This window comes from Sus scrofa, chromosome 5 (genome assembly GCF_000003025.6).
Source record: "Sus scrofa isolate TJ Tabasco breed Duroc chromosome 5, Sscrofa11.1, whole genome shotgun sequence".
Classification (NCBI taxonomy): Eukaryota; Metazoa; Chordata; class Mammalia; order Artiodactyla; family Suidae; genus Sus; species Sus scrofa.
This window is the reverse complement of record NC_010447.5, coordinates 66,452,695-66,476,703: the sequence shown is the minus strand read 5'-3', so window position 1 is coordinate 66,476,703 and position 24,009 is coordinate 66,452,695. Positions and strand designations below refer to the sequence as shown.

The following is a 24,009-nucleotide window of genomic DNA, read 5'->3' as shown; positions in this document are numbered from 1 at the left end:
GGATCCCGAGTTTCTGTGGCTGTGGTGTAGGCTGGCAGCTACAGCTCCAATTTGACACCTAGCCTGGGAACTTCTGTATGCTGCGAGCATGGTCCTATAAAGTGAAAAAAAAAAAAAAAAAGAAAGAAAAGAAAAAGAAAATGCTTTACAGACTCACAGACATGGAGAATAGACTATGGTTGCCAAAGGGAAGGGGATGGAGTGGGGTGGATGGGGAGTTTGGGGTTAGTAGATGCAAACTGTTACATTTGGACTGGATAAGCAATGAGGTCCTGCTGTATAGCACAGGGGACTATATCCAATTTCTTGGGATAGAACATGATGGACAATAATATAAGAAAGGGAATATAGATACATATGTGTGTGTGTATGGCTGGGTCACTTCGCTGTACAGCAGAAACTGGCACAACACTGTAAATCAACTATACTTTAATAATAATAAAAAAAGACGTTTTCAAGATTAAAAAAACACCACTCGCCTAGTATCTCTGTAAGTGACGGCTACCTAGCACTGTCCTGTGTCAGGCGCTCCCCTCTCTGCAATCTCTTTGCGATGGGCCATGATTGTTAGAAAGCCATCCACCCAACAGTGCACGAGAATCTGCCTTCCCGGTACTTCTGCTCTGGTCTCAGTCATTCCCTTCTGAACACAGAAAAATCCCAATACTCTCACACAAAACAACTCTGCAAATATCCAGGAATAACGAGGTGAACAGACACCACTGCAACTATTCCTCTTGTGGAGGTTCCAGGCCTTTCTCCATCCTAGACAGGCTTCAGTGGCCAAGAATCTGCAGGATAACTTCTGGTGCGTAAATGCTGATAAGAAACAGAAACCGAGGGAGTTCCCGTTGTGGCTCAGTGGTTAATGAATCCGACTAGGAACCATGAGGTTGAGGGTTCGATCCCTGGCCTTGCTCAGTGGGTTAAGGATCCGTCATTGCCGTGAGCTGTGGTGTAGGTTGCAGATGCGGCTGGGATCCCCCGTTGCTGCGGCTCTGGCTGTGGCTCTGGCGTAGGCCTGTGGCTAGAGCTGGTGGCTACAGCTCAGATTTGACCCCTAGCCTGGGAACCTCCACATGCCGCGGAAGCAGCCCAAGAAATGGCAAAAAGACAAAAAAAAAAGAAAGAAAGAAAGAAAGAAACAGAAACCGAGGCTGCTGTTGTCAGACGGCGTGGGGCTGGGTCGCTCTGCACCAGCCATCGCGCTGCTGAGGAAGCCTGCAGTCATTCAAACTCCCTGGGCCTTCTCAAGCCAGTTCTCTCAGCTTGCGAGGTTTGTGCAACTGACTTATAAACCAAATGCAGGAGGCTTATTTCAATTAAACTTTATCTTGATACAGTAATTTTAAAAGTAGAGATGTTATAAGGATACGCAGCTTAGTGACAATTCCAGGGAAAGGATCCTTGCCCTTAAACAATGGGAGAAGTGGAGAGTTATACGGTCTTTCTCCAGAGACCTCTGGCAGCTTGCATCAAAATTCAAATGTACGTGCCTTCATCTGCCGGAGACGGTCTTTTCAGACCATTAAGCATGACCTTAGGAGGCTGTGCATTAAACAAACATTTACTTCGGAAAACGCCAGTGTGTTTTCACATAGAACAAATCGTGGCAGATGATTCGACCTGTATGTACTGTCTGATGGGGTTTTTTTTACAATGCACATTTGCTGCTTTTCTAATTAAGAAAAAAGATCTTTTCTGAAAAAAAAAAAAGATAATATTTGTTTTGACTCACTGTTTCAGTCAGCCCAAGTCCTTCTGCCTCCTGATTAATTCATACTCGAAGTTCGCTACCCTTTCTAGCTTCCAATCTTCCACAAGTGTGATAAGCAAGCCTTCTACATTTTCACCCAAAGTCCTGATAAAAATGTGGAAGGGGAAGTTCCTATCGTGGCACAGCGGAAACGCATCTGACTAGGATCCTCGCGGGCACAGGTTCGGTCTCTGGCCTTCGCTCAGTGGGTTAATGATCCAACATTGCCGTGAGCTGTGGTGTAGGTCACAGATGCGGCTCAGATCTTGCATTGCTGTGGCTGTGGTGTAGGCCGGCAGCTACAGCTCGATTCTACCCCTAGCCTGGGAACCTCCATATGCCACGGGTGTGGCCCTTAGGAAAAAAAAATGTGGAAGGGCTCAAGAAGAAAGCATGCATGCCACTCAAGCTACCCTTTGATGAGCCTTCTACCCAAATGTTACTTTTTGCCCTGGTTCTATCATTGGGCACCCATCTCTCCATCTCACCTCCATCCTAAGGACCTTTCTCAACCACTTGGAAAAATCAAATTACCTTATCCAACCAAGGGGCTCATCCACCTAGCACTACAGCAAGCCTCTTAGTTAGTGGAGCACGAGTAGATTCATTCTGTTTTTTCCTAAGTAGACATCTGTTTAATATACGTCCTCAAATGTCAAACTTCATGGTCTGTAATGACCTAAAACCACCCTAAAATCAGGGCATTTACTCATCACTCCTTTTCAGGCCCAGATTCGAATGGACTCTGGTTTGAGAATTCACTGGAGTTTCTTTGTGGGTTAAAGGGCCGGGACTGTGGGCGCCAGAACTGCTCGGCCAGTGGAGAGGATGGAGTGTCCACACCAACTGGAGGAGACGGGGATGGTGAGGGCACAGCTCTGCTCCCGGCGGGCTGGGCACAGTGTGCACTAGGGCCAGCACTAGGGCACTCAGAGAACGTGGAGACTCACACACCACAACCTCGCTCCAGAAAGGCCAACACTGAGTTCCAGGGCCTCTGGGGCTTCAGGAACCTTCAGGGAAAGTCACAGGATGGAAACTAGGTTCCCCCACTAGCCTGCCTACCTGTGCCCAAGCCCACATTCATTTCTGAACTAACGTAAATACTCTTGCACCCCCTTCCCTTAAAACAGACTTTGGCATCATCTTTCTTACCTCCCTTACCCACCCCCTCACGCGCGTTAAATCAAGTTCCAAACGGTATCATTCTGTACCCGTAACATCTGGCAGTGGACCCCCACTCGTGCTACAAACAGTGAGCGTGTTTGGTTCAGACCATCCAACGCGCCCCATTTGTAATGACTGAAATAACTCCCTGAGCTGGGCACCCTGCTTCTGTGATCCTCTTGAACCAGTTTCTCAAGCCCGGCACTGCTGACTTTGGGGCTGGCTAATCCTTTGTGTTCGAGGCTGTCATGTGCTGCAGGGTGTCAGGCTTCCCGGCCCTCCACCCCGAGATGCCGTGGTACCTCCCCACCCCCCTCCACGGGAACCCAAAAGGACTCCAGTCACTGCCACAGAGACTCTGGGGGGCAAGTCACCCTGCCTGAGAACCACCACTTTAAACCCCTTCTCCGCGGTACAGCCTGATCAATTATTTTTCTAAAATGCAGATCAGCTCCATCACGCTCCAGCTTAAAATCCTGCAGTAGCTTTCTGTCCCAGGAACAAAGTCCAGGCCCCTTGGTTTGCTTCTCCAAGGCCCTGCGTGGCCCAGCCTGTGCCAACTCTTGGACCCCAACCATGGGTCAGTTCAACTCCAGTGTGGCTGATGGAGGGCATCACACAACAAGCCAAGGGGCCTCCCACAAACTCCTGCATGCTCCACCTCTCGGGGACTTTTCTAGCATCTTCTTAGACCACCCATCCCATCTTCTGTTCTCTTTGAAATTCTCTCAATGGTTTACAAATTCCCGTGTCATCCAACTCTGGCCCGGGCCTCAGGCCTCCCCACTCCTCCTGCGTGCAGCCTACATGCCCCCCGTCTTTAGGAGATGCTCAGTGACACTCCCTGTGCCACAACAAACACCTACTTCTGTCAGCGGGGGGAAGAGAGACCCTCACTCTGTGCCCGCCCTGCACTCGGTGGTGCAACATCCAGTTCCTTGTCCATCTGGTCCTGGGCACTCACAGGTCCCCAGTGTCTAGAACGGTGCCTTTGCAGAGCTGCTGCTAGAAGACACTTCTGGGAGAAGGGAGAAGGGGAGGAAGGACTGGGCCATGTGCCAAGCGACGCTGGGGACTTCCATGGGCTTCCCGCTCGCACAGCCAGTCCCAGGTTATGTGACAATGATGTGGACCAGGTTACTTCTGTCCTGCAGGCAGATGTCAGAATGACAGGCTCTCTTTCCAAAAAGACTCAGTGTTTTCTACTGTCACAGCAGGTGGCAGGGTGGCTTCCCATCACAGATTTCTATTGGCCAATGTTCCGTAGCATCAGGGGTGGCAGCACAGGGTAAACCGTTTCCAGCGAGGTTCTCAGGGTATCACGCCACTGTCAGACTCTGAGTCTTGGAGACTCCCTGGAACATTTCTACGTGAGACCTAAGCAAGGTCTCCAATTATGAGGAGGACTGAGAGGCGCTCCACTTCGGGGGCCTGACTAAGAGGAGGGAATTAAGTTTTCATCAGAACATTTTAGAAAAACTTACTTTATTCACTGAGAGAATAAAATCAAAGAGGGCTTCCATCTTCCTTGACAAAAGCATCACCTAGACAAGAACTGAATAAAACCTAAACTCGAGTTCCCATTGTGGGAACAAACCCGACACCTAGTATCCATGAGTACATGGGTTTGATGCTTGGGCTCGCTCAGTGGGTTAGGATCCGGCGTTGCCTTGAGCTGTGGTGTAGGTCACAGATGCAGCATGGATCCTGCATTGCTGTGGCTGTGGTGTAGGCCAGCAGCTACAGTTCTAATTCAGCCCCTAGCCTGTGAACTTCCATATGCCACGAGTGCGGCCCTAGAAAAGCAAAAACAAAACAAAACTCAGTTAAACTCAGAACTGTCACAAATAAAAGTGGGCTGGGTCCAAAGACTCAAAACTGCAAAGAATATAAGCTGAAAACCCTTATTTTATAATATAAATGATTATGAGAACAAAACCCGGAATTTACTCAGGCCATAGGAACTGACCTTCCAGAAGCACAAAAGAATTCCACGTATCATAGTCAAAGACAAGTAGGCCTGATTTTCAGGGGAATGAGAATGAAATGACTTAAGACCTGGGATTTGCTTTAAAATACTTCAACAACAGCAAAAAAAAAGAGGTAGATTATGATGATAAATCTTGATAAATGTTACATCAGTATGATGGATACCAAGGTTCAATTTTCCTGACTAAATATTAAACGTCTGCTTGTATTACAGCAGAAATTGGCACAATACTATAAATCAACTATATTTTTTGTGTGTGTCTTTTTTTTTTTTTTTTAGCTATTTCTTGGGCCGCTCTGGCGGCATATGGAGGTTCCCAGGCTAGGGGTTGAATCGGAGCTGTAGCCACCAGCCTACGCCAGGGCCACAGCAACGCGGGATCCGAGCCGCATCTGCAACCTACACCATAGCTCACGGCAATGTCGGATCGTTAACCCACTGAGCAAGGCCAGGGCTCGAACCCGCAACCTCATGGTTCCTAGTCGGATTCGTTAACCACTGCACCAAGACAGGAACTCCTTAACTATATTTTAATTTAAAAAATGTGCAAAAAATCTGCTTGTATTAAAAATATTAGAAATCAAATCTTCAACATAAATTTAATACAAGCATTCCAGAAATCCCTTACTGTAAGTAATGCTTGTTATTTAAAAATACAGCACGAGGGAGTACCAGTTATGGTACAGCAGAAACAAATCCCACTAGTATCCACGAGGATGCGGGTTCAATCCCTGGCTTTGCTCACTGGGTTAAGGATCCTGCGTTGCCGTGAGCTGTGGTGTAGGTCATAGAGGTGGCTCAGATCCCTCATTGCTGTGGCTGTGGTGTAGGCTGGCAGCTGCAGCTCCGATTCGACCCCTAGCCTGGGAACCTCCATATGCTGCATGTGCGGCCCTAAAAAAAAAAAACACACACAAAAAAAAACAGCACAATAGGTTAATGTGGACTACACCTGTACATTTCTTGCAGGCTTTATTTTTAGGGTGCGTACACACTGAGCTTTATTTTTAGGGTACGTACACACTGAGCAATTCAATGGGTCATTTCCAACTTAAATTAATGAATGGAGACTTTCTTTTTTTCTGTTTATGGCTGCTCCTGTGGCATATGGAAGTTCCCAGGCTAGGGGTTCAAATCGGAGCTGCAGCCGCCAGCCTACACCACAGCCATGGGCAACACCAGATCCTAACCCACTGAGTGAGGCCAGAGATTGAACCTGCATCCTCACAAACACTATGTTAGGTTCTTAACCCACTGAGCCACAACAGGAACCCCATGAATGGAGATTTTAAATCTACAATACAAACACTGGGTGAAGCAGGAAATCTGAAGGTATGTTTTACATTGTCCTTCACAATTAAAAAAAAAAAAAATGACTTACAGGCAAGTAAGTCTAGCCAACAAAGTCATATCAACTAAACTATAAACAGCTCCCCAGATTCCCTTGTAACGCTGACTCTGCTACTGGCTGCCTGAAAGGAGTGAGGAAGAGACGGCGTTGTAAGCGAAGCTTGGGAGCTTGGGGCTGACTTACAGGTGCCTGAGGATGACGAAGGAGAGGACAGAGAAACCAGGTCAAACTACCGCAAGAGAAAAGCACGGTGCATGTCTGCACAGCTCCCACGGCGCCACTGACAATTAACATGATTCAACATTTGTGCTTCACTGTCTCTGAGACCGGAAAAGTCTCAGAGGCCAAGGAGAGGGTTCAGAGGAGAAACTGTCTCACCTGCAAAAGAACTCCCACAAGTCTAGGTTTTGAATTCTCTGAATTCTTTTAATTCTGTTGCGATCCATTGTTTTCCCAAAGAGACTAGCAACTTCATTATATTCATGTGTTTGATTGTGCAAAGTGATAAGCTGGAAAAAGAAGTGTGCACAGTTTTATTGGGGTCCTTTCCAATCTCTTTCACTTGTAGTGGGTAAGTGCTGGTCTCACCTGATAAGGCACCTCAGTATTCACATTTTCCCAGTGGGGGGGCAGGGGGATGGCCTCGTTTTCACAGATGTAACTTCAAATCGAAAAGACAAAACAAAACATTAGAAGCTGATTATGATCACTGTCAAAGATTTAGACATTTTCTCCCGAGCTGAATTTTCACATGGAGGTGTTGCGACAAATGCAATTAAGCGTGGTCCTTGATTTCTTTATTTTATGGTAGGTATCGAAAACCAACTCGTGTGCAACTTTTTAGGGGCTGAATTGAGAAATGTGATGGAAAACATCTGGTCCAATATAACTTTAAGATTGCAAAAACAGTTGTTTAATGCGGTCTCGTTTTTCTGAATTTGCCAGGATTTCTTTTAAACGTAGAAAGGTTTTAGGTAAAGAAAAGGAAGCTCTAAGATGAAAATCAAATTTTTGATTTAGGAAAACAAAACAAAATCTTTCTTAATTAAAAAAAAAAAAGACACTAGTTCATACTGCCTGTTACGTAACATCCTCAGCCATACCTTCAACATCTCCTTCAAGATTGAACTCAAACCTAAACTTTTCTCCCTTTATTGCCCGCTATCCTCCTGCACCATCCACATCATCATGATCTCACTTGGCACATAGCCAGTTAAGCTCTGAAAACTCTACCATGTTTAAGCCACTGGATGTGAACACAGATAAAGACAATGACTCTGGGGAGCTTGATGGCAAAAGGTGTAACTGACATCCGAAACCCTTCTTGTGTCTGGAGGCTGTGAAAGAGATTCATAAATTTCAAGCCTATCTTGAGTTTATTTTTTAACTCATTTTAACTTTGAAAAGACCATAGAGTGGTCTGGCATTGTCCCTGCAGTGGCTCAGGTCGCTGCTATGGCACAGTTTCAGTCCCTAGCCTGGGAACTTCCACGTGCCAGGGGTAAGGCCGAAAAACAAACAAACAAAAAAAACCGCTCAATCATGTGATTTTAAAATGAATGGGCATTAAAAAAAAAGGGAACAGTGACAGTCTCCCTATCACGCCAGTCCTTGCTCTAATTCTCGTACTTCAATTCCAATAATCATTTTTAGCCTCTTGGGTATTCTTCCAGAAATACCTTAGGTTAACGCAAGCCAATTTTTCCCCACATACAAATGGTAGCATAATCCCATCTTTTGCAGCAGCTTTTTTTCTCTTCACTGACTAGGTTCTTCAAGCTTCCTCCCCATCAGTAGGTGGAGACCATCCCGGCACAGAGCCCGGTGCTCAGCAGACACTCAGTTAACCCTGGCGGGTTCCTCAGCTTCCTGGGTGCAAGGGGTCTGCTGCATGGACACACCCCTGCTGATTACAAGGCCCCCTGCTGACGACATTGAGCTGTTTCATCTCTTTGCTTCTGTTAAGGCTGCAGCAAAGATCAAGACTGTCCATTGGTCACTGTATGTGCCCAACTTGTCAACTTTTAGGTAACATCTTGGAAATGGCACTTCTAAGCCAAAGAACATATTTATTCGTGATTTTGACAGAAACTGCCCAGATGCCCTCCTTGAAGGCGCTACTCATTGACATTCCCACCAGATATGCAGTGAATGCCTACTTTCTAACAACCTTTCCAAAGAAGTGTGTTATCAAACTTTGGAAATTTTGTCCATCTGATAGTAAGAAATAATCTTGTATAATTTGTATTTCTATTACTATGGGTGAGGTTGCAAGAACGGTTCAAATTCTTTACTCATCCTTCTAGGAGGCTCTGGGTCTTCTACTTCGATTACTAAAAGCACTTCAAATACTACAGAGAGGAGCCCATTACTGCGATAATGAGTAACAACAGCTTTCCTGGGGTGTTTTTTGTTTTACTTTGCCTGAAGCATCTTTTAGCTAGAAAAGGGGTTTTGTTTGCTTATTCGTCTAAAGGTTGGTAGCCTTAGTTAATTGCCAATTCCTTGCCAACGGGAAATGCACTGTTCACTTTGTAAGTCACAAGCGCTCAGCTGTATTCCCATAATACATCAAGAAGCATCTCTAGGAGTTCCCTTCATGGCTCAGTGGTTAACAAACCCGACTAGGATCCATGAGGATTCGGGTTCGATCCCAGGCGTCACTCAGTGGGTTAAGGATTCGGTGTTGCCATCAGCTGTGGTGTAGGTTGCAGACGTGGCTTGGATCCTGCATTGCTGTGGCTCTGGCCTAGTGGCTTGGATCCTGCATTGCTGTGGCTCTGGCGTAGGCCAGCAGCTATAGCTCCAATTTAACCCCTAGCCTTCGGGTGCAGGCTAAAAACTTCCATATGCTGCGGGTGCAGCCCTAAAAAAAAAAAAAAAAAAGCATCTTCATCACGCTTCTGTACCCAACCTAACTGTTATTCCTCTTTGATTATCTTGCTCTCTGTCCTCCGTTCTGGTTCATTCTTTCCCTCTCCTGTCTCTGTTCTATGGCTTGGACGGTCTGTGAGAGAAAATGCTGGACCTCACCATAAGCTTCTTCTTGCAAAGGATCCCAGATATAATGACATACAGTTAAATTCTTAGGTCTCATTCTTCTCCCAGACTTTACACCCTTTGAAGGTAAGTAATTCTTTTATTAAATTCCTTATACTTAAGGATGGGGATATGGTGTAGCTGGTAAGAAAGTAAGACTCTCTCCCTTCCTCACACATTAGAAAAGTGCTTGAATTAACTTTTAAATCATGATCCTAAAATATGAGCCAGAAGTCTCAAGAAACAAATTGGTAGAAACTCTAAACACTGCTTTCTTTATTCTGATCCCTTCAAAACATCTCCTTGGAAAAAGAAACGGGCATCTCCTACAATTCACATGCTAGCATTTTTTTCCTATTTCTTTTTAAATTCTTTGAACAGAAAGAATTTCAATACTTAATGGAGGAATTGTTTTGGAAAATAGGAGACATAGTCTAAGGTTTTTCCCTTCAATTCCATTCATATGAATAACAAATATTTAATCTTCTCTGGCATTTATTCCTCTCTTTTTTAGGCTACAGACAGCAGGAGAGAGAAAAAGGAGAACTTGTCCCCTAGATCCAAGGAGCAAGCAGCTGTCCCGTCCCTTCCTGTCCTCCTAGGTCCCTGTTAGTCACTACAAATTTGAAATTACTAGTCGCCCAATGGGGTTTAGTGCTGGAGAACACAAGCAGGTATTACCTAGGATTTATAACCCATAAGCAGATGATTCCGTGAGAATCTTTCCAAGCTAAATCAACATAGGTTATTTTAAGGATTTATAGTAGAGACCATACAGCATTCTGTAACTACCATGCAAACTGTTCTAAAGAATTGAAAGATACAAATATATAAGGGGAAATGAAAAGGACAACAGGAAAGAAAATACCAGCAGAAAACGCTAATACTGCTCTTTCATCAACTTACATGAAATTCGGCAAAGATCAATGTTAAGATCATGAAATAACCTACCAAAACATTTCCAGTCTATTTGTTCCTCTGTCAAATAGTAAGAAAGAGGAGAGAGCGAGAAAGCCCATTCTTTCCACCCCTATTCTCTTCACGATACCTGAAAGCACTGATAGAAAAGGGGGCTCTTTTTATTAAGCGCTGCTTTCCAGTGGTGAGATTCATTTGCTTCATTTCTGTGCACAAAGACAAAGATATTAGATAAGTCAGAGGAACACACGGTGCTATCAACTGTCACCAAGATCTGTAGCTACACTGCACGGGGATCGAGAGTCATGGAGCTTTGGGAGTAGCTGACAAACACAGCAAACTGGGGACACTTTGCCAGACATCTGCTTATCATGCCCCAAAAAGCAGCTCCATTGCTTGATCTAAGCTCACACCTGAGGACGCTGAGTTCACACACTGCCTGGCCTGCAGGGTCTACTCTTTCCGTATCATACTGAGCTTAAACTGACATGAAAATAGGAGAGTCCTCAACTGAGCAAAGTTAAGGGTACTAGGAAGAGAAAGAAATTACAATACTGAATCTTCTGGTTGGTTTCCTGAGTGAAAAATGTACTTTGATTTCTCCAAAAATGTTGGGAATGATTTTTTAAAAAGACACATTATCATTACAAAACTTGCACAATTCAGTTTCAAAAATGTGTACATTTCTTGCCTTCTCTTTAAATTGTACATCTAAACCAAAAAAAAGAGAGATCCTAGCTAGACGCAGCGTAGACTTCAGTGAGTGAGTCCCATGATAAAAGACCAGTGATCTAAATCAAGCATCATTTTCTTTTCTCGTCTCTTCCTCCACTGTGGCGGTGTTTGCCAGGCCCATCTCCTCAAACCCACAGAGTTGGGTGCTGAGTCCTAATGTGGGCTCCTAGCCAGTGCACCTTGTCTAACTGGCATCACTCCACTCCAAAAGCACAAAAGCTGGGTACAGTGTTCTCCCCGTTCTGTGTTCTCCTAGACTCTGCACGCCTTGGCAAGCCCACCAGGCAGGGCCCAAGCCAGGTCACCTCGGCAAACAGAGTATGGCTTGTGGTGCCTTCTTCTTGACCTCATCCTTTTGAGTTTACTTTTCACCATTTTCATTAAGAGAAACTGAGTTGGCTTGTGGCAGAATGGCTGGAGCTACCTTTACAAATGGTACCTGGGAAATGCTAATACTTGTATCTTTGAAACAGTATCATCCTATAGAAGGTTGGCAGCTTGTGTTACTATATGTGACTCCTATTCTCTGATAAAGATTTTTTTAAATAAACTGCACTGAGAGAAAGCCTCCCAAAATAGAGTTTAGGAGAAAATATTCTTTCAGAAACATGTGGCTTCCTGGACCACCTAGCAAATGCTCTGACAAACTCCATCCTCTGCCTGAAGCTGGAGGTCTGCATATCATTATGTCTCAGTATTGCTTCAAAACAGGAGCGTGGACACAAGACTAAAGTGTCTGCCAACACCTTCCTTGTAGGCTGAGTCAGAAAGACAAATGACAGGGCCCCTTAAAGGCAGCCTGTTTGCCTAATGTCATTAAAAAAATGTGACAGTTATTCAGGAGGAAGAGTCTCACGGTTTTAACTCTTGATTAAGAACACCACCACCAGGAGTTCCCATCGTGGCGCTGCAGAAACGAATCTGACTAGGAACCCTGAGGTTGCGGGTTCCATCCCTGGCCTCGCTCTAGTGGGTTAAGGATCCGGCATTGCCGTGAACTGTGGTGTGGGTCGCAGATTCGGCTTGGATCTGTCGTGGCTGTGGCTGTGGCCAGCAGCTGTAGCTCCGATTTGACCCCTAGCCTGGGAATCTCCATATGCAGCAGGTGCGGCCCTAAAGGACAAAAAAGAAACAAAACAAAACAAAACAAAAAACCACCACCAGCCCTGGGGGCACCATCAGCATGAGAGGTTTGGCTGCATCAACATCTACTGGACAAGTCCCCCCCCACCATCTCTGGGCCTTGGCTCAACCAAGGGAAGTTCCTAGGGTTTCCCACCCAGGCTCCCCATCACACTCCACTGATTCTATCATAAAGGCTCCATCGTGACTCTGGGAAGGAACACCTAGAGGACCAAGCTCTGCAGCCACCCAAAGGCACTTTTATAAGGAAAGCCTTCCCATCTAGGTCGCGTTTGCCTCTGCAGTCAACAGCAGAGGCTGGCAGCTTGAAGCCGAAGGGGGTGAATTCAACAGTTTTTCATGGGATCCACAAAAACATGCCCATGGATCAGGGCTGAAATCCAAAGTGGGGCTGCTTCCCAGATTAGCCAGCTAACCTGTGAAAGAGCCAAAGAAATCTGAAAATGGCAGAAGGCAATGTCCATTGCAGAGTAGTTTTCTGGGAAAGACACCAAGAGAGGGGTCATTCGGCTGAACTCTGGTCTTAAAACTAAACGAGCTACAAATGATTTTGTCACTTAACCTCTCTGATTGATTCTTAAGTAAAAAAGACTGCTATTTATTTCAATAGATTGAAAGAGGAGTTCCTACTGTGGCTCAGCAGCTTAAGGACCCGCCGTTGTCTCTGTGAGGATGGGGATTCGATCCCTGGCCTTGTTCAAATTGACACAGCTGCAGCATAGGTCGGAGATGCAGCTTGGATCTGTGTTGCTGTGGCAAAGGCCTGCAGCTGCAGCTCTGAGTCCACCCCTAGCCAGGAATTTCCACATGCCACAGGTGCAGCCCTAAAAAGAAAAAATAAAATAAAAGCCTGAAAAGATGATGAATAAAACAAGAGCTTAGGCGTTCCCGTCCTGGTGCAGTGGAAACATGAGGTTGCAGGTTCCATCCCTGGCCTCACTCAGTGGGTTAAGGATCTGTTGTTGCTGTGGCTCTGGCATAGGTGGGCAGCTGTAGCTCCAATTAGACCCCTAGCCTGGGAACCTCCAGATGCTGTGGGTGGGGCCCTAAAAAGACAAAAAAAAAAAAAAAAAAAAAACCCAAGAGCTTAAAGTCGTTTTGCATTCCTTCAAAGAGAAGCATTACATGAACTCAAAATATGTGACAATCTCCATATTTGTTAGTATCCATAAACATATAAATACACCTTTATAAAAGGCAATGGTGCTCAAAATTTTAAATTTTGAATTTTTGCAGAGGCATTTTCATGTATTACAAAAAGGATTTACTTGGCTGTTTACAAGTATATCAACTAATCCTGATCTTCAGAACTTTAGACTTTATCAATATACTAAGAACACACAACCATTAGGGAAAAAAACATACCTGCAAAGTCTATCTTGTAGCTGAATTTGGAAGTAGTAAAAGAAATGGAGCCACAAGGGTTTGTTTTGAAGCTTTTTTCGATATCTTCACTGCTAACTGAACACTGAATGTTGGTATCCGGCTTTAAGACAAACCAGAAAGTTTCATTTACCAGCTGTTCACATGAAAGGCTTGGCCACAGAGGTGGGACTGTGGGCACAGAGACAGAGCACAGAGGGACAGAGGAAATGTAGCACCTGTTCCAGTTCCCAACACACCGGGGAAGCACGGCTAAGAGAGCCTGGTGAACACAGCTTAAGGATTTCCAGCAAAGAAACCAGAAACCCCTTGTTATAAGGCTTTTTTCCAAATTATTACAACATTTCCAAATTATTGCCAAAATGATGCTTCCTGAGTGGCTCAAACGAAATCTTCTTTAAGTAGCCTTGTGAGGAAAAAAAAGACCACAAGCTTTTGAGGATGGGGTCCCATCTCAGCTTAACCATTAACCAGCGGTGTGACTCAGAACAGATCCTAACAACTTTTTTGAGTTTCCCTGTCTTTGCCAGTAAGACAGAGGGTCAACCCTGGCTTTCGGGGTGCGGTGAGGATAGAGAAGACAGCTGCACAACCCCTGACCAACCCTGGCGCACAGAGGCCTTTCATGTGGGTTGGTCTCTTCCCTCTCCGTCCACCAAATCAGCCCTGGCCGCGCTCACGTGGGCTGAAACCATGCAACCCTCAGCCACGCTCGCCCTCCGTACCCACGGCACACACACACCACTTCGCCTAAACGATACTGCAGAAAACTGGGGAGAGGAAAAGGACCGGGAGAATTTCTAACTGTTCTTTTCGGGACACGCTTTGATTTTCTCAAGGTTTGATTTCCTTCAGGCACTGCCTGTGCTCATCATTCACGTCCACGAGATGACGAGACGGGAGTCTAAGTCCCCTCGGGGGGCGGGGGGGGCGGTGGGGGGGGCGAGGTACCTGATACATGTGCCACTTCCCACACTCCGCCAGGTAGAACCAGCCCCACTGCGTGTCGGACGTGTCCATCTCGTCCATCTCGCTGTCCGTCGTTTTGTTTAAGAATTCTTCTTCTTTGTGAAACATCTCCTGAAATGCCAGAGAGAGGGAGAGGAAGAAACTGTGTTCTTAATAATCAGTGTGCTTTTTACACATCCTTTTTCTTCTCATAAAGAACTGTATGCCCAGTGTCCTTCCCACAGTGACGGTGACGAATAGCAGCTAGCTCCAGTACTGGCTCTGAAGGGAAACATTCAAAAATGTTGCCTGTGACATCTGCACATCGTTCTTGAGCATGGGCTATAAAGTTTCAGTTTCTGGCAACGACTGCTAGAGAAACGACTTGGGGGTGGGGTGTTAATTGCTTATAGGACAAGTTCCATAGTGGACTTCTTAGAAAGAAAAAGGAAAGATTCAGGGTGTGATTATGAAATAAACCACAAGTTTCACTTTCTGTTTCAACTATCCAGGATCTGATTTGAAAGTCTGGTCTTTATTTTTTTAAATGTTGAATATCATCGCTTAACAAATAAGACAAATAAAAATACACTTGGGTAGGATATGTTAGTGCCCATTCGACACTTCATTTCAGTATCTAAGAGCACTCCAGATTCTCACTGGAGTGCTGAGAAATTTGTCTTATAAGATGTTCACGTATTTGGTCCAAAGGATTCATGCTATCACAGCTAGTTAAGACCAAAATAAACATCTGACATCTGATTTGGGGATTTTTCCTTTTTTTTCTTTTTGTTTTACTTTCTTTTCCAGCTGAACCCATGGCATATAGATATTGCTGAGCCAGAGATCAAATCTGAGCCACAGCTGCAACCTATGCCAGATCCTTAACCCACTGCACTGGGCTGAGGATCAAACCCACACTGCCTCAAAGACAACACCAGATTCTGAACCTGCTGTGACACAGTGGGAACTCCTGTATGATTTTTTTTTTTCTTTTTAGGGCCACACCTGCGGCATATGGAGGTTCCCAGGCTAGGGGTCAAGCTGGAGCTGTAGCTGCCAGCCTACACCAGAGTCAGAGCAATGCTGGATCCTAGCCACGTCTACCACTTTCACCACAGCTCATGGCAACGAAGGATCTTTAACCCACTGAGCAAGGCCAGGGATCGAACCTGTGTCCTCATGGATGCTAGTCAGATTCGTTTCCACTAAGCCACAAAGGGAACTCCCTGATTTTTGTTTAAATGTTCATTATTTCATTTAGTGGCATGGAAAGATGTTTATAATATATAGTGCTGAGTACAAAGAAGGTTACAATAAATAAAAATAGTATGATCCGATTTCAATGAAAAATACGTCTATATTTATTCATGTTTGTGTCTGTGTCTGTGACTGTATATGTATATGTATATATTTGTACATACACACAGCAAAGGTCTGTATCCATCCGATACAGAAACATTTGGAAGTTATTTCCTCAATGTTAGGATAACAATAGTAATTCTTACAGCTCTTATTATCTGCCAAGTGCTCTGCTCAGTCTTGTACAACTGATCAGTTACCTAAGCCTCACAACAACACTGTATGATAGGGCCTACTAATATCCCAGGTTTATAAATGAAGAAACTGGGACACAGAGAAGTCAGACAATGAGCAAGCCAGGATTCAAACCCAGGCAGTCTGGATCCAGGGTCTGTGCACTTAAGCCCCTTGGAATACTGCCTAATACCCCCTTAACAACAACTTTATAATCTTGTCTGTGTCGAGTGTACGTTATTTTTGAAAAGTTGTAAACATTCTTGGGTGGAGATTGTGATGAAGAGGAAGTCACTAGAAAAGGTGCAAAGAGGTTCGTCAAAGAAGGTGAAATTTTATCTGCAATTTAGCTTTTTATCCTCATTCTTTATAGGTTTATATAAATTTGTACAACTAATATATTATAATAGTCTCCTTGGAAAAAAAAAAAAAACCCAGAATATTTGTGAAGACTTTTTAGACCATTGCTTCCATTCCTGGTACCTTCTCACCTTCCTCCTCCAGAGTCAATCAAAATCAATACTACGCCCTTACTGTACAGCTTTTAGATTCCTGTGTGTGCGAGCACGCGCGCGTGTGTGTGTGTGTGTGTGTGTGTATGTTTAATCTACACATATACAAATATATAGATTACTGGTGATTTGTCAAAAATTTTATTTCCTACATCTATGACCTTTTTTTACAAAGAATACATACTACCTGGTTCATCTGGAGAATGCTTGTTTTAAATGTCATTACTGAAAGTGTGCAGAGTAGTGTCTCCTGGGATAAGCTTCCACAGCCTTGTCTAGGCCACAATGTCCTCTCCTTAAGTCAGGGATGAAAGGCTCCTCCGGGGGCTGCTGTTAGAGATCATGCTTGGTACTGCAGGGGACTACCAAGCACAGTACCCGAGCTCAGGGAAGGGGGCTTGTTAGTTTTTATTCAGGTTTGGATACTCTCTCTGAGAAATGCTTTGTGATTATGTTTTGGATTTTTCCTTCATGTTTTAAAGTGAACTGGCTGCTAACAAATGAAAACCAGGAGTTCTTGCTGTGGCTTATTGGGTTAAAAACTCAACATAGTGTCCATGAGGATGCACGTTCAATCCCTGGCCTTGCTCAGTGGGTTAAGGATCCTGCATTGCTGTGGCTGTGGTGTAGGCTGGCAGCTGCAGCCCCGACTCAACCCCTAGCCCTAGCCCGGGAACTTCTGTATGCCATAGGTACAGCTGAAAAAGAAGAAAAGAAAGAAATGAAAACCAGTACACTCTCAGAGCCCGAGCTGCGATTTAACCAAATAATAAAATCAGTGACTTAAACTAAGACCAGTTATGCAGGGTAACTAGTCATAATCCCTGCTCTTCCTTCTATTACTTATTGTTCACATAATTTGCCTTTTTTTTTTTTTTTTTTTTTTTTTTTTTGTCTTTTTGCCTTTTCTAGGGCCGCTCCCACAGCACATGGAGGTTCCCAGGCTAGGGGTCTAATCAGAGCTGTAGCCGCCGGCCTATACCATAGCTCACAGCAATGCCAGATCCTCAGCCCACTGAGCAAGGCCAGAGATCAAACCCGCAACCTCATGGTTCCTAGTCGGATCCGTTAACCACTGAGCCATGACGGGAACTCCTAATTTGCCCATTTTATTGTGAGTGACCAAGAAAGCAAGAGTGACCTAAATTTTGTTTTTCTTCAAGAAAAAAAAAAAAAAAAAAAGAAGCAGAAAAATTTGGAAGGATGAGTTTCAAGAAAATTAAGATAAATATTCAGCTTAAGAGTTCCATCTAGGAGAAAGGGGAATGGAAATAGAAACGCACCCTTCACACAGCCGACATGAAACACGTATGCTTTGCCATGTCACACTGGTTCCCAAGACCACGCTGTAAGCCAGGTTACAAGTGGAAGTGTTTCACCAAAGTCCGTTCAGAGAGTCCTGTCATAAGCAGCTCTGGGGTATGGGATGGGAGGCCAGAACGGACTCATCTCCTATTCATCCCTATTTAGAGAGGGCAGCACTACCGGCAGGGATCTCATTTTATAAAATTCTCTGTCGATTTCCACAAATTTTTGGCCTCCACAACCCAAGGCACAGAAGTCATTATTTTCCAATTAACGTTGGGGAAAAAAACCTGAAGGAGACAAAATACAATCATTTGTCTAGCATCATGGAACTGGCAGTTCCAAGAAGACTTAAGAAACAGCCGAGGCCTCTGGAGTGTCAGCTCTTCCTAAGCTGCCAGCCCCCTGCCTCCCTTTCATAGACGGACAGGGGCTCCTTTGGTCCTCTGCAGCCAAAGCCCGATGTGACTGCTCTGCTTCATGGATGCTACGGCTTTCTTTCTAAAGACTCCGTTGGTAAGACTCTTGCAGTTTTCTACAAGTCTGGCCTCTAAAGGAATGGCTCTTCTGTATAACTAGACTCAAAGAGTTAAGTCAAGCTTACCTGAATAACTTTAAAATCCTGTAACCACAGTAGTAATGGATCGAGGTTAGGATACATTTACAGACGAGAAAAGGCGCACATGCAAATGGTTCATCGGGGAGGAGGCCGTGGATAAATGTTAGCAGAATGAATCAGATCTGCCACAACGCCACATTCTGCCTTGAGTTTCCGGCTTTTAATTGGCAAACAATGATACTTCCTGCACATCAGGCTGTAGGAAGGAAAAAAAAAAAAAAAAAAGCAAGTGTAAAGAGGAAAAGCATTTTGTAAATCCTCAAGTGCCATGGGTCTGCTGGTGGAACTGTCTACCACGCCAGCCATTCCAACAGGAATATTTATGGAGCCTGGGAGCAATGGATCTGGACCATTAAGTTGAAAGGCCAGGGGGAAAATTAGTTTAAAGTCAAACCTGGTCTTTGGGAGAAAAATAATGCCCATTTCCAGGTTGATTAAAACCTTTCTGATATGTTTATTTTAAATAAATAAAGTATATTTTGTTAATATAACACCTTGAGGAAATCATAATCGGTAATGAAAACTTCCTTGCCTCTTAGGAGAAATAGGTCCCAAACTGGGTATCAAAAAGCTTAAAGACAGGGTGGAACTGGAGTTTGCTTGCGGTGCAGCAGGTTAAGGATCTGGCACTGTCACTGAAGCGCCTTGGGTTGCTGCTGTGGTGTGGGTTTGATCCCTGGCCTGGGAATTAACACATGGCGTGAGCATGGCCAAAAAAAACAAAAAACAAACCCAAAAAACAGGGTGGAACTGTAAGAGTAAGGAGTCCAGAGGACCCTCTCCCCAGCAAAACTGCATTTTAACTGGTTAACATTATTTAAAACAACAGCAATGATCTTTAGGGTCTCTGGAAACTGTCTGAAGTACATACTGCAAATGGTGAAATATTCAAGAAAATCTACAGAATCTCAGAACAGAGCAGAGTCTGGCATTTGAGCCAAGATCGGCTCCATCACCCTGACTCTGCCTGCTCTGTGCTGCAGAAGCTCTCCCCAGGTATGTGCGAACAAGAAGACAGGGGGAGTTCCCGTCGTGGTGCAGTGGTTAACGAATCCGACTAGGAACCATGAGGTTGCGGGTTCAGTCCCTGCCCTTGCTCATTGGGTTAATGATCCGGCGTTGCCGTGAGCTGTGCTGTAGGTTGCAGACGTGGCTCGGATCCTGCATTGCTGTGGCTCTGGCATAGGCCGGTGGCTACAGCTCCGATTGGACCCCTAGCCTGGGAACCTCCATATGCCGCGGGAGCGGCCCAAAAAATAGCAAAAAAACAAACAAAAAAAAAAAAAACAAGAAGACAGGGGCTCCCTTCTCCAGCTCCCGGTGTGGTCTATTTCACTCTGGAAGGGGCAGGCTGCCCAGAGGGGCAGGTCTGTTCTGGGCAGGCAACACAGAGGCACGATCTCCTTTCCTCTACCCCATCCCCACTCATTTGGTGGAAGCTCCAGTTCAAGCCCAGCTGGCTATGAATACTGGGCCCTAATGGATTCCACCCAGGTAGAGAAGGGCTCCCAAGGTAGAGGCTTCATGGCAGGAGAAGTAAGTCAAGAGGACCAGGGGCTGCTACCACCCCTCCCACCCAGCACCCACATGGCATGGGTTGTCCCCCTGGGAAGAGTGGGCTCCCACCTCCAGCTCCAGGGGCAGGGCCAAAGGGGTCCTACTGCAGGGTAAGGGCTCACCATCAGGACAAAAAGATCCACATCTCTGCCTGAGGGGGCTGACCCTATGTGGGACGGAGAGGAGAGAACCTCACACCCAAGAGCATCACTGAAAAAAGTGGAAATCTTTGATGGAAAACAACTCAGGAGAGGCCTGAAGCTATGAAACCAGCAGAATGGCTGAGCAGGCAGAAATTTCATACAGAGAACCGGGGACAGCCAAGAAGAGCCTCCTGGGATTACAGCCAATCGTGAGTGTCAAGAAGGCTGTGTATAGCGGTCAGAGCAGGTCATGGGGCAGGCGTGACAACACTGCCAGGGCTGCACACAGACCCATCCACACAGGATGGAAGCTTGAGTAGCTCGAAGGGCTTAATTATAACCTGACCAATCACTGCCTGAACAACTGAACTTTCTTCATGGGGTCTAACTTTTATTTAAAAAATGAGTTTTCTGTAGGTTCTTGGGCCTACTTCTGGACCCTCTAGTCTGTTCTAATAATCATTTTCTCTATTTTGAATGCTACACTGTTTTGAGTACTGTAGTTTCATACTGAATCTTTAAGTCAGGTGGTGTTAGCCATACAAATTTGTCCTTTTTCAAAGCTGCTTTGACTAGTCTAGGCTCTTCCCACTTTGATTGAATAGTGACCTACCTGGAAGAACTGGCCTCTTAACAATATTGAGTATTCTAACCCACAGATGAGGTATATCCTTGATATAGCTAGGTCTTATTTAACTGCTTTTAGTAATGTTTTACAATTTTCAGTGTATAGATCCTGCATATCATTTATGCAAGATTCATTACTAAGTTTTTTGTATTTTTGATACTATTGTAAATGGAATTACATTGGACATTTCAGTTTCTGGCTGAATGTGGCTAGTATATAGAAAGATACTGATTTTTGGATATGGCCCCTGTATCCAGCAATTTTACTAAACTCACTTATTAGTTCTAGGAGATTTCTGGACATTCCATCAGATTTACTATATAGGCATTATGTGATATATACATATATATATATATGTATGTGTTTTATATATATATATATATATATATATATATATATATATATATATAGAGAGAGAGAGAGAGAGAGAGAGAGAGAGAGAGATTCACTTCTTTATTTTGGGGGGCCATACCCATAGCATGTGTAATTTCCTAGGCTATGGATCAAAGCCGCACCACAGCAGCAACCCAAGCCACCACAGTGACAATGCTGGCTCCTTAACCCACCATGCTACAAGAGAACTCCTCCTTCTTTCTTCTAGCATATAGATATGTTATTTCTTTTTCATGCTATCTTTTTCTTGCCTTATAGCACTGGTCATAATCTCTAGTACAATGCTGAATAAAGAACAGGCATTATTTCCTTGTTCCTGTTCTTAGCGGGAAAGCATTCAGTCTTTTATTACTAAGTTTTATATTATTTACAGGTATTTTGCGTATGCCCCTTGTGTCAGGGTCCCCAAGACCACCCTCTGGCTTACAAGAGAAGAACTCACAGGACTCAAAAATTGGTCTACTCATGGTTAGTTTATTACAGTAAAATATACAGAGTGAAATGAACACAGGGGGGAAAGCAGATGTGGTGAAGTCCAGAGGAAACCATGTGCAAGCTTCCAAGTGTCATCCCAGTGGAGTAACATAGGACACACTTAATTCTCCCAGCAACCATGTGTGACAAGTGCAAAATGTTGTCAATCAGGGATGCTCACTTCAGCCTAGTTATCCAGGGTTTTTATTGGGAGCTGGTCATGTAAGCATACAGCACCTGTGTGAATGAGGTCAGTTGGCAGGAACTCACCATAAACCCCACTGCTAGTATAAATTATCTGGAGAAACTGCTAGAGCATGACTGAAGATCTAGGGTATGCAAATACACTCATTGGAGAAACCACTCCAAGAGTTCAGTTCTCTGAATCTAGGCAAAGGACAGACATGGAAACAGGCCTTTCTTAGAATATGCAGGGTTTGAGTAACCCAGGCCGGCTGTGTTAACCCTTTCCTGCACAACCCTTATCGGGTTAAGTTCTCTTTCAGTCCCAGGTTACAGTGAGTCTGTATCAGGCATAGACACTAGATTTTGTCCAACACTTTTTCTGCATGCGTTGAAATAATCATATGGTTTTTCATTTTAGCTTGTTTATATCATGAGTTATACTGATTGCTGTTCAAACTAATGTTGAACAACCTTGCATTTTGGGGATAAACACCATTTGGTAATGATGCATTAACCATCCTATATATTGTTAGGGAATATAAATATAAATTTCCCTTTAGCATTTTTGCATCTATGTCCATTAGGGGTGTGTAACTGTCTTGTGTCTTTGACTGGTCTTGGTGTCACAGTCATTGCAGTTTCCTAGAAGGAGCTGTGAAGTATTACCTTCTCTACAATTTTCTGAAAGTTTGTGCAGAATCAGTAGTTTCTTTCTTAATGTTTGTTAGCACTCACCAGTGAAACCATTGGGCCTAGAGTTTTCTTTGTGGGTAAGCTTTTCTACAAATTTAAATTATTTGGTAGATATTGGGCTATTGACATTACTTATGTCTTCTTGAGGGAACTTGGGTGGGTTGTGTCTTAAGACAGAATGTGCCCATTTCATCTCAGTTGTCACACTGATTGACATTAAGTTGTTAATAACATTCCCTTATTATTCTTTAATGTTTGTAGAACATGTAGTGATGTTATCTTTCTCATCCTCAAACTGGTAATGTGTATTCTCTCTTTTTTCTTTTGGTTTCATTTTCTCTGTTGTTTCCACTTTAGATTCTCACTCTAAACTTTCGTTTCTTTGCTCCTGCTTGAGTTTTGCTCTTGTTTTTCTTGTTTCTTAAGGAGGAAGCTGTGGTCAATTATGTGACATTTCTTCTTTTTTGATTTAAGCATCAGTATAGCTATAAATTTCCCTCTAAGTACTGTTTGAGCAACATGCCACAAATTTGATACGCTGTTTTCATACTTTCTATATTCTCTTTTTATTTCTTTAACCAATGGGTTATTTTAGAGTGTGTTATTTACTACCAGTACTTGAGGGTTTTACAGATCTTTGTCTTATTGAATTCTAATTTAATTATAATCAGATTGCATACTTTATATGACCTGAATTATTTTAAAAGTTTTGGGACTTCTTTTGTGGCTCAGAATATGGTCTAACTTATTAAATGCTCTCTGTGTAGTTGAAAAAAAAGGTATATTCAGCTGCTGTTGGATATAATGGCCTATAAATATCAATTAGCTCAAGTTTGTTGATAATGTTCAAGTCTTCTATATCCTTCATCATTTCTATCTACTTACTCTATCAATTATTGAGAGAGGAGTAATAAAATCTCCAACTATAATGAGATCTGTCTATTTCTCCTTATAATTCTGTTATTTGTTTCAGGTATCTTTTCTTTTCTTTTTTTTTTTTTTTCTTTTTTCTTTTTCAGCTGCACCCCCACCATATGGAAGTTCCAGGCCAGGGATAAATCCAAGCTGCAGCTGTGACCTATGCCACAACTGTGGCAATGCTGGATTTCTAACCCACTGTGCTGGTCTGGGAACTCGAACCCACACTGCCACAGAGACAACACCAGATCTTTACCCTGATGTGCCACTGCAGGAACTCCAGCTTCATGTATCTTAAAGCTCTATTATTAGGGATATAAATGTTGAATAAGAGCTGCAGCTGCCAGCCTACACCACAACCACAGCAACACCAGATACTTAACACACTGAATAGGGCCAGGGATTGAACCCACGTCCTTATGGGTACTAGTCGGGTTCATTACTACTGAACCACAACAGGAACTCCAAGAAACGCCATTCTTTATTGCTAATAATATCATCATCTCTGCAACCTACTTTGTCTAATATTAACATACCACTCAAACTTTCTCAACCAGTGCTAGCACTATGTATCCCTTTCCACTTAGTCTCATCCTATCTGTGTCTTTATATTCA

At 44.0% G+C, this 24,009-nt stretch overlaps 1 protein-coding gene across 3 annotated transcripts in view; it reads right to left on the bottom strand.

Moving 5' to 3' along the window:
• Positions 1–24,009, bottom strand: part of PARP11 (poly(ADP-ribose) polymerase family member 11) — a 40,148-nt gene that overhangs the window by 6,927 nt on the left and 9,212 nt on the right. Inside the window, exons 2-8 of one of the 3 annotated variants that reach the window (XM_005664071.3) lie at positions 18,388–18,598; positions 17,762–18,073; positions 14,434–14,562; positions 13,465–13,585; positions 10,352–10,427; positions 6,853–6,925; positions 6,643–6,773 (exon numbers count right to left, since the gene is read on the bottom strand). In XM_005664071.3, coding sequence (XP_005664128.1) covers positions 6,643–6,773; positions 6,853–6,925; positions 10,352–10,427; positions 13,465–13,585; positions 14,434–14,559 — 527 coding nt within the window. In that variant the 5' untranslated portion in view covers positions 14,560–14,562; positions 17,762–18,073; positions 18,388–18,598. The remainder of the gene's footprint in view (positions 1–6,642; positions 6,774–6,852; positions 6,926–10,351; positions 10,428–13,464; positions 13,586–14,433; positions 14,563–17,761; positions 18,074–18,387; positions 18,599–24,009) is intronic. The other 2 variants (XM_003126559.5, XM_013997828.2) reach the window with 2 other exon arrangements.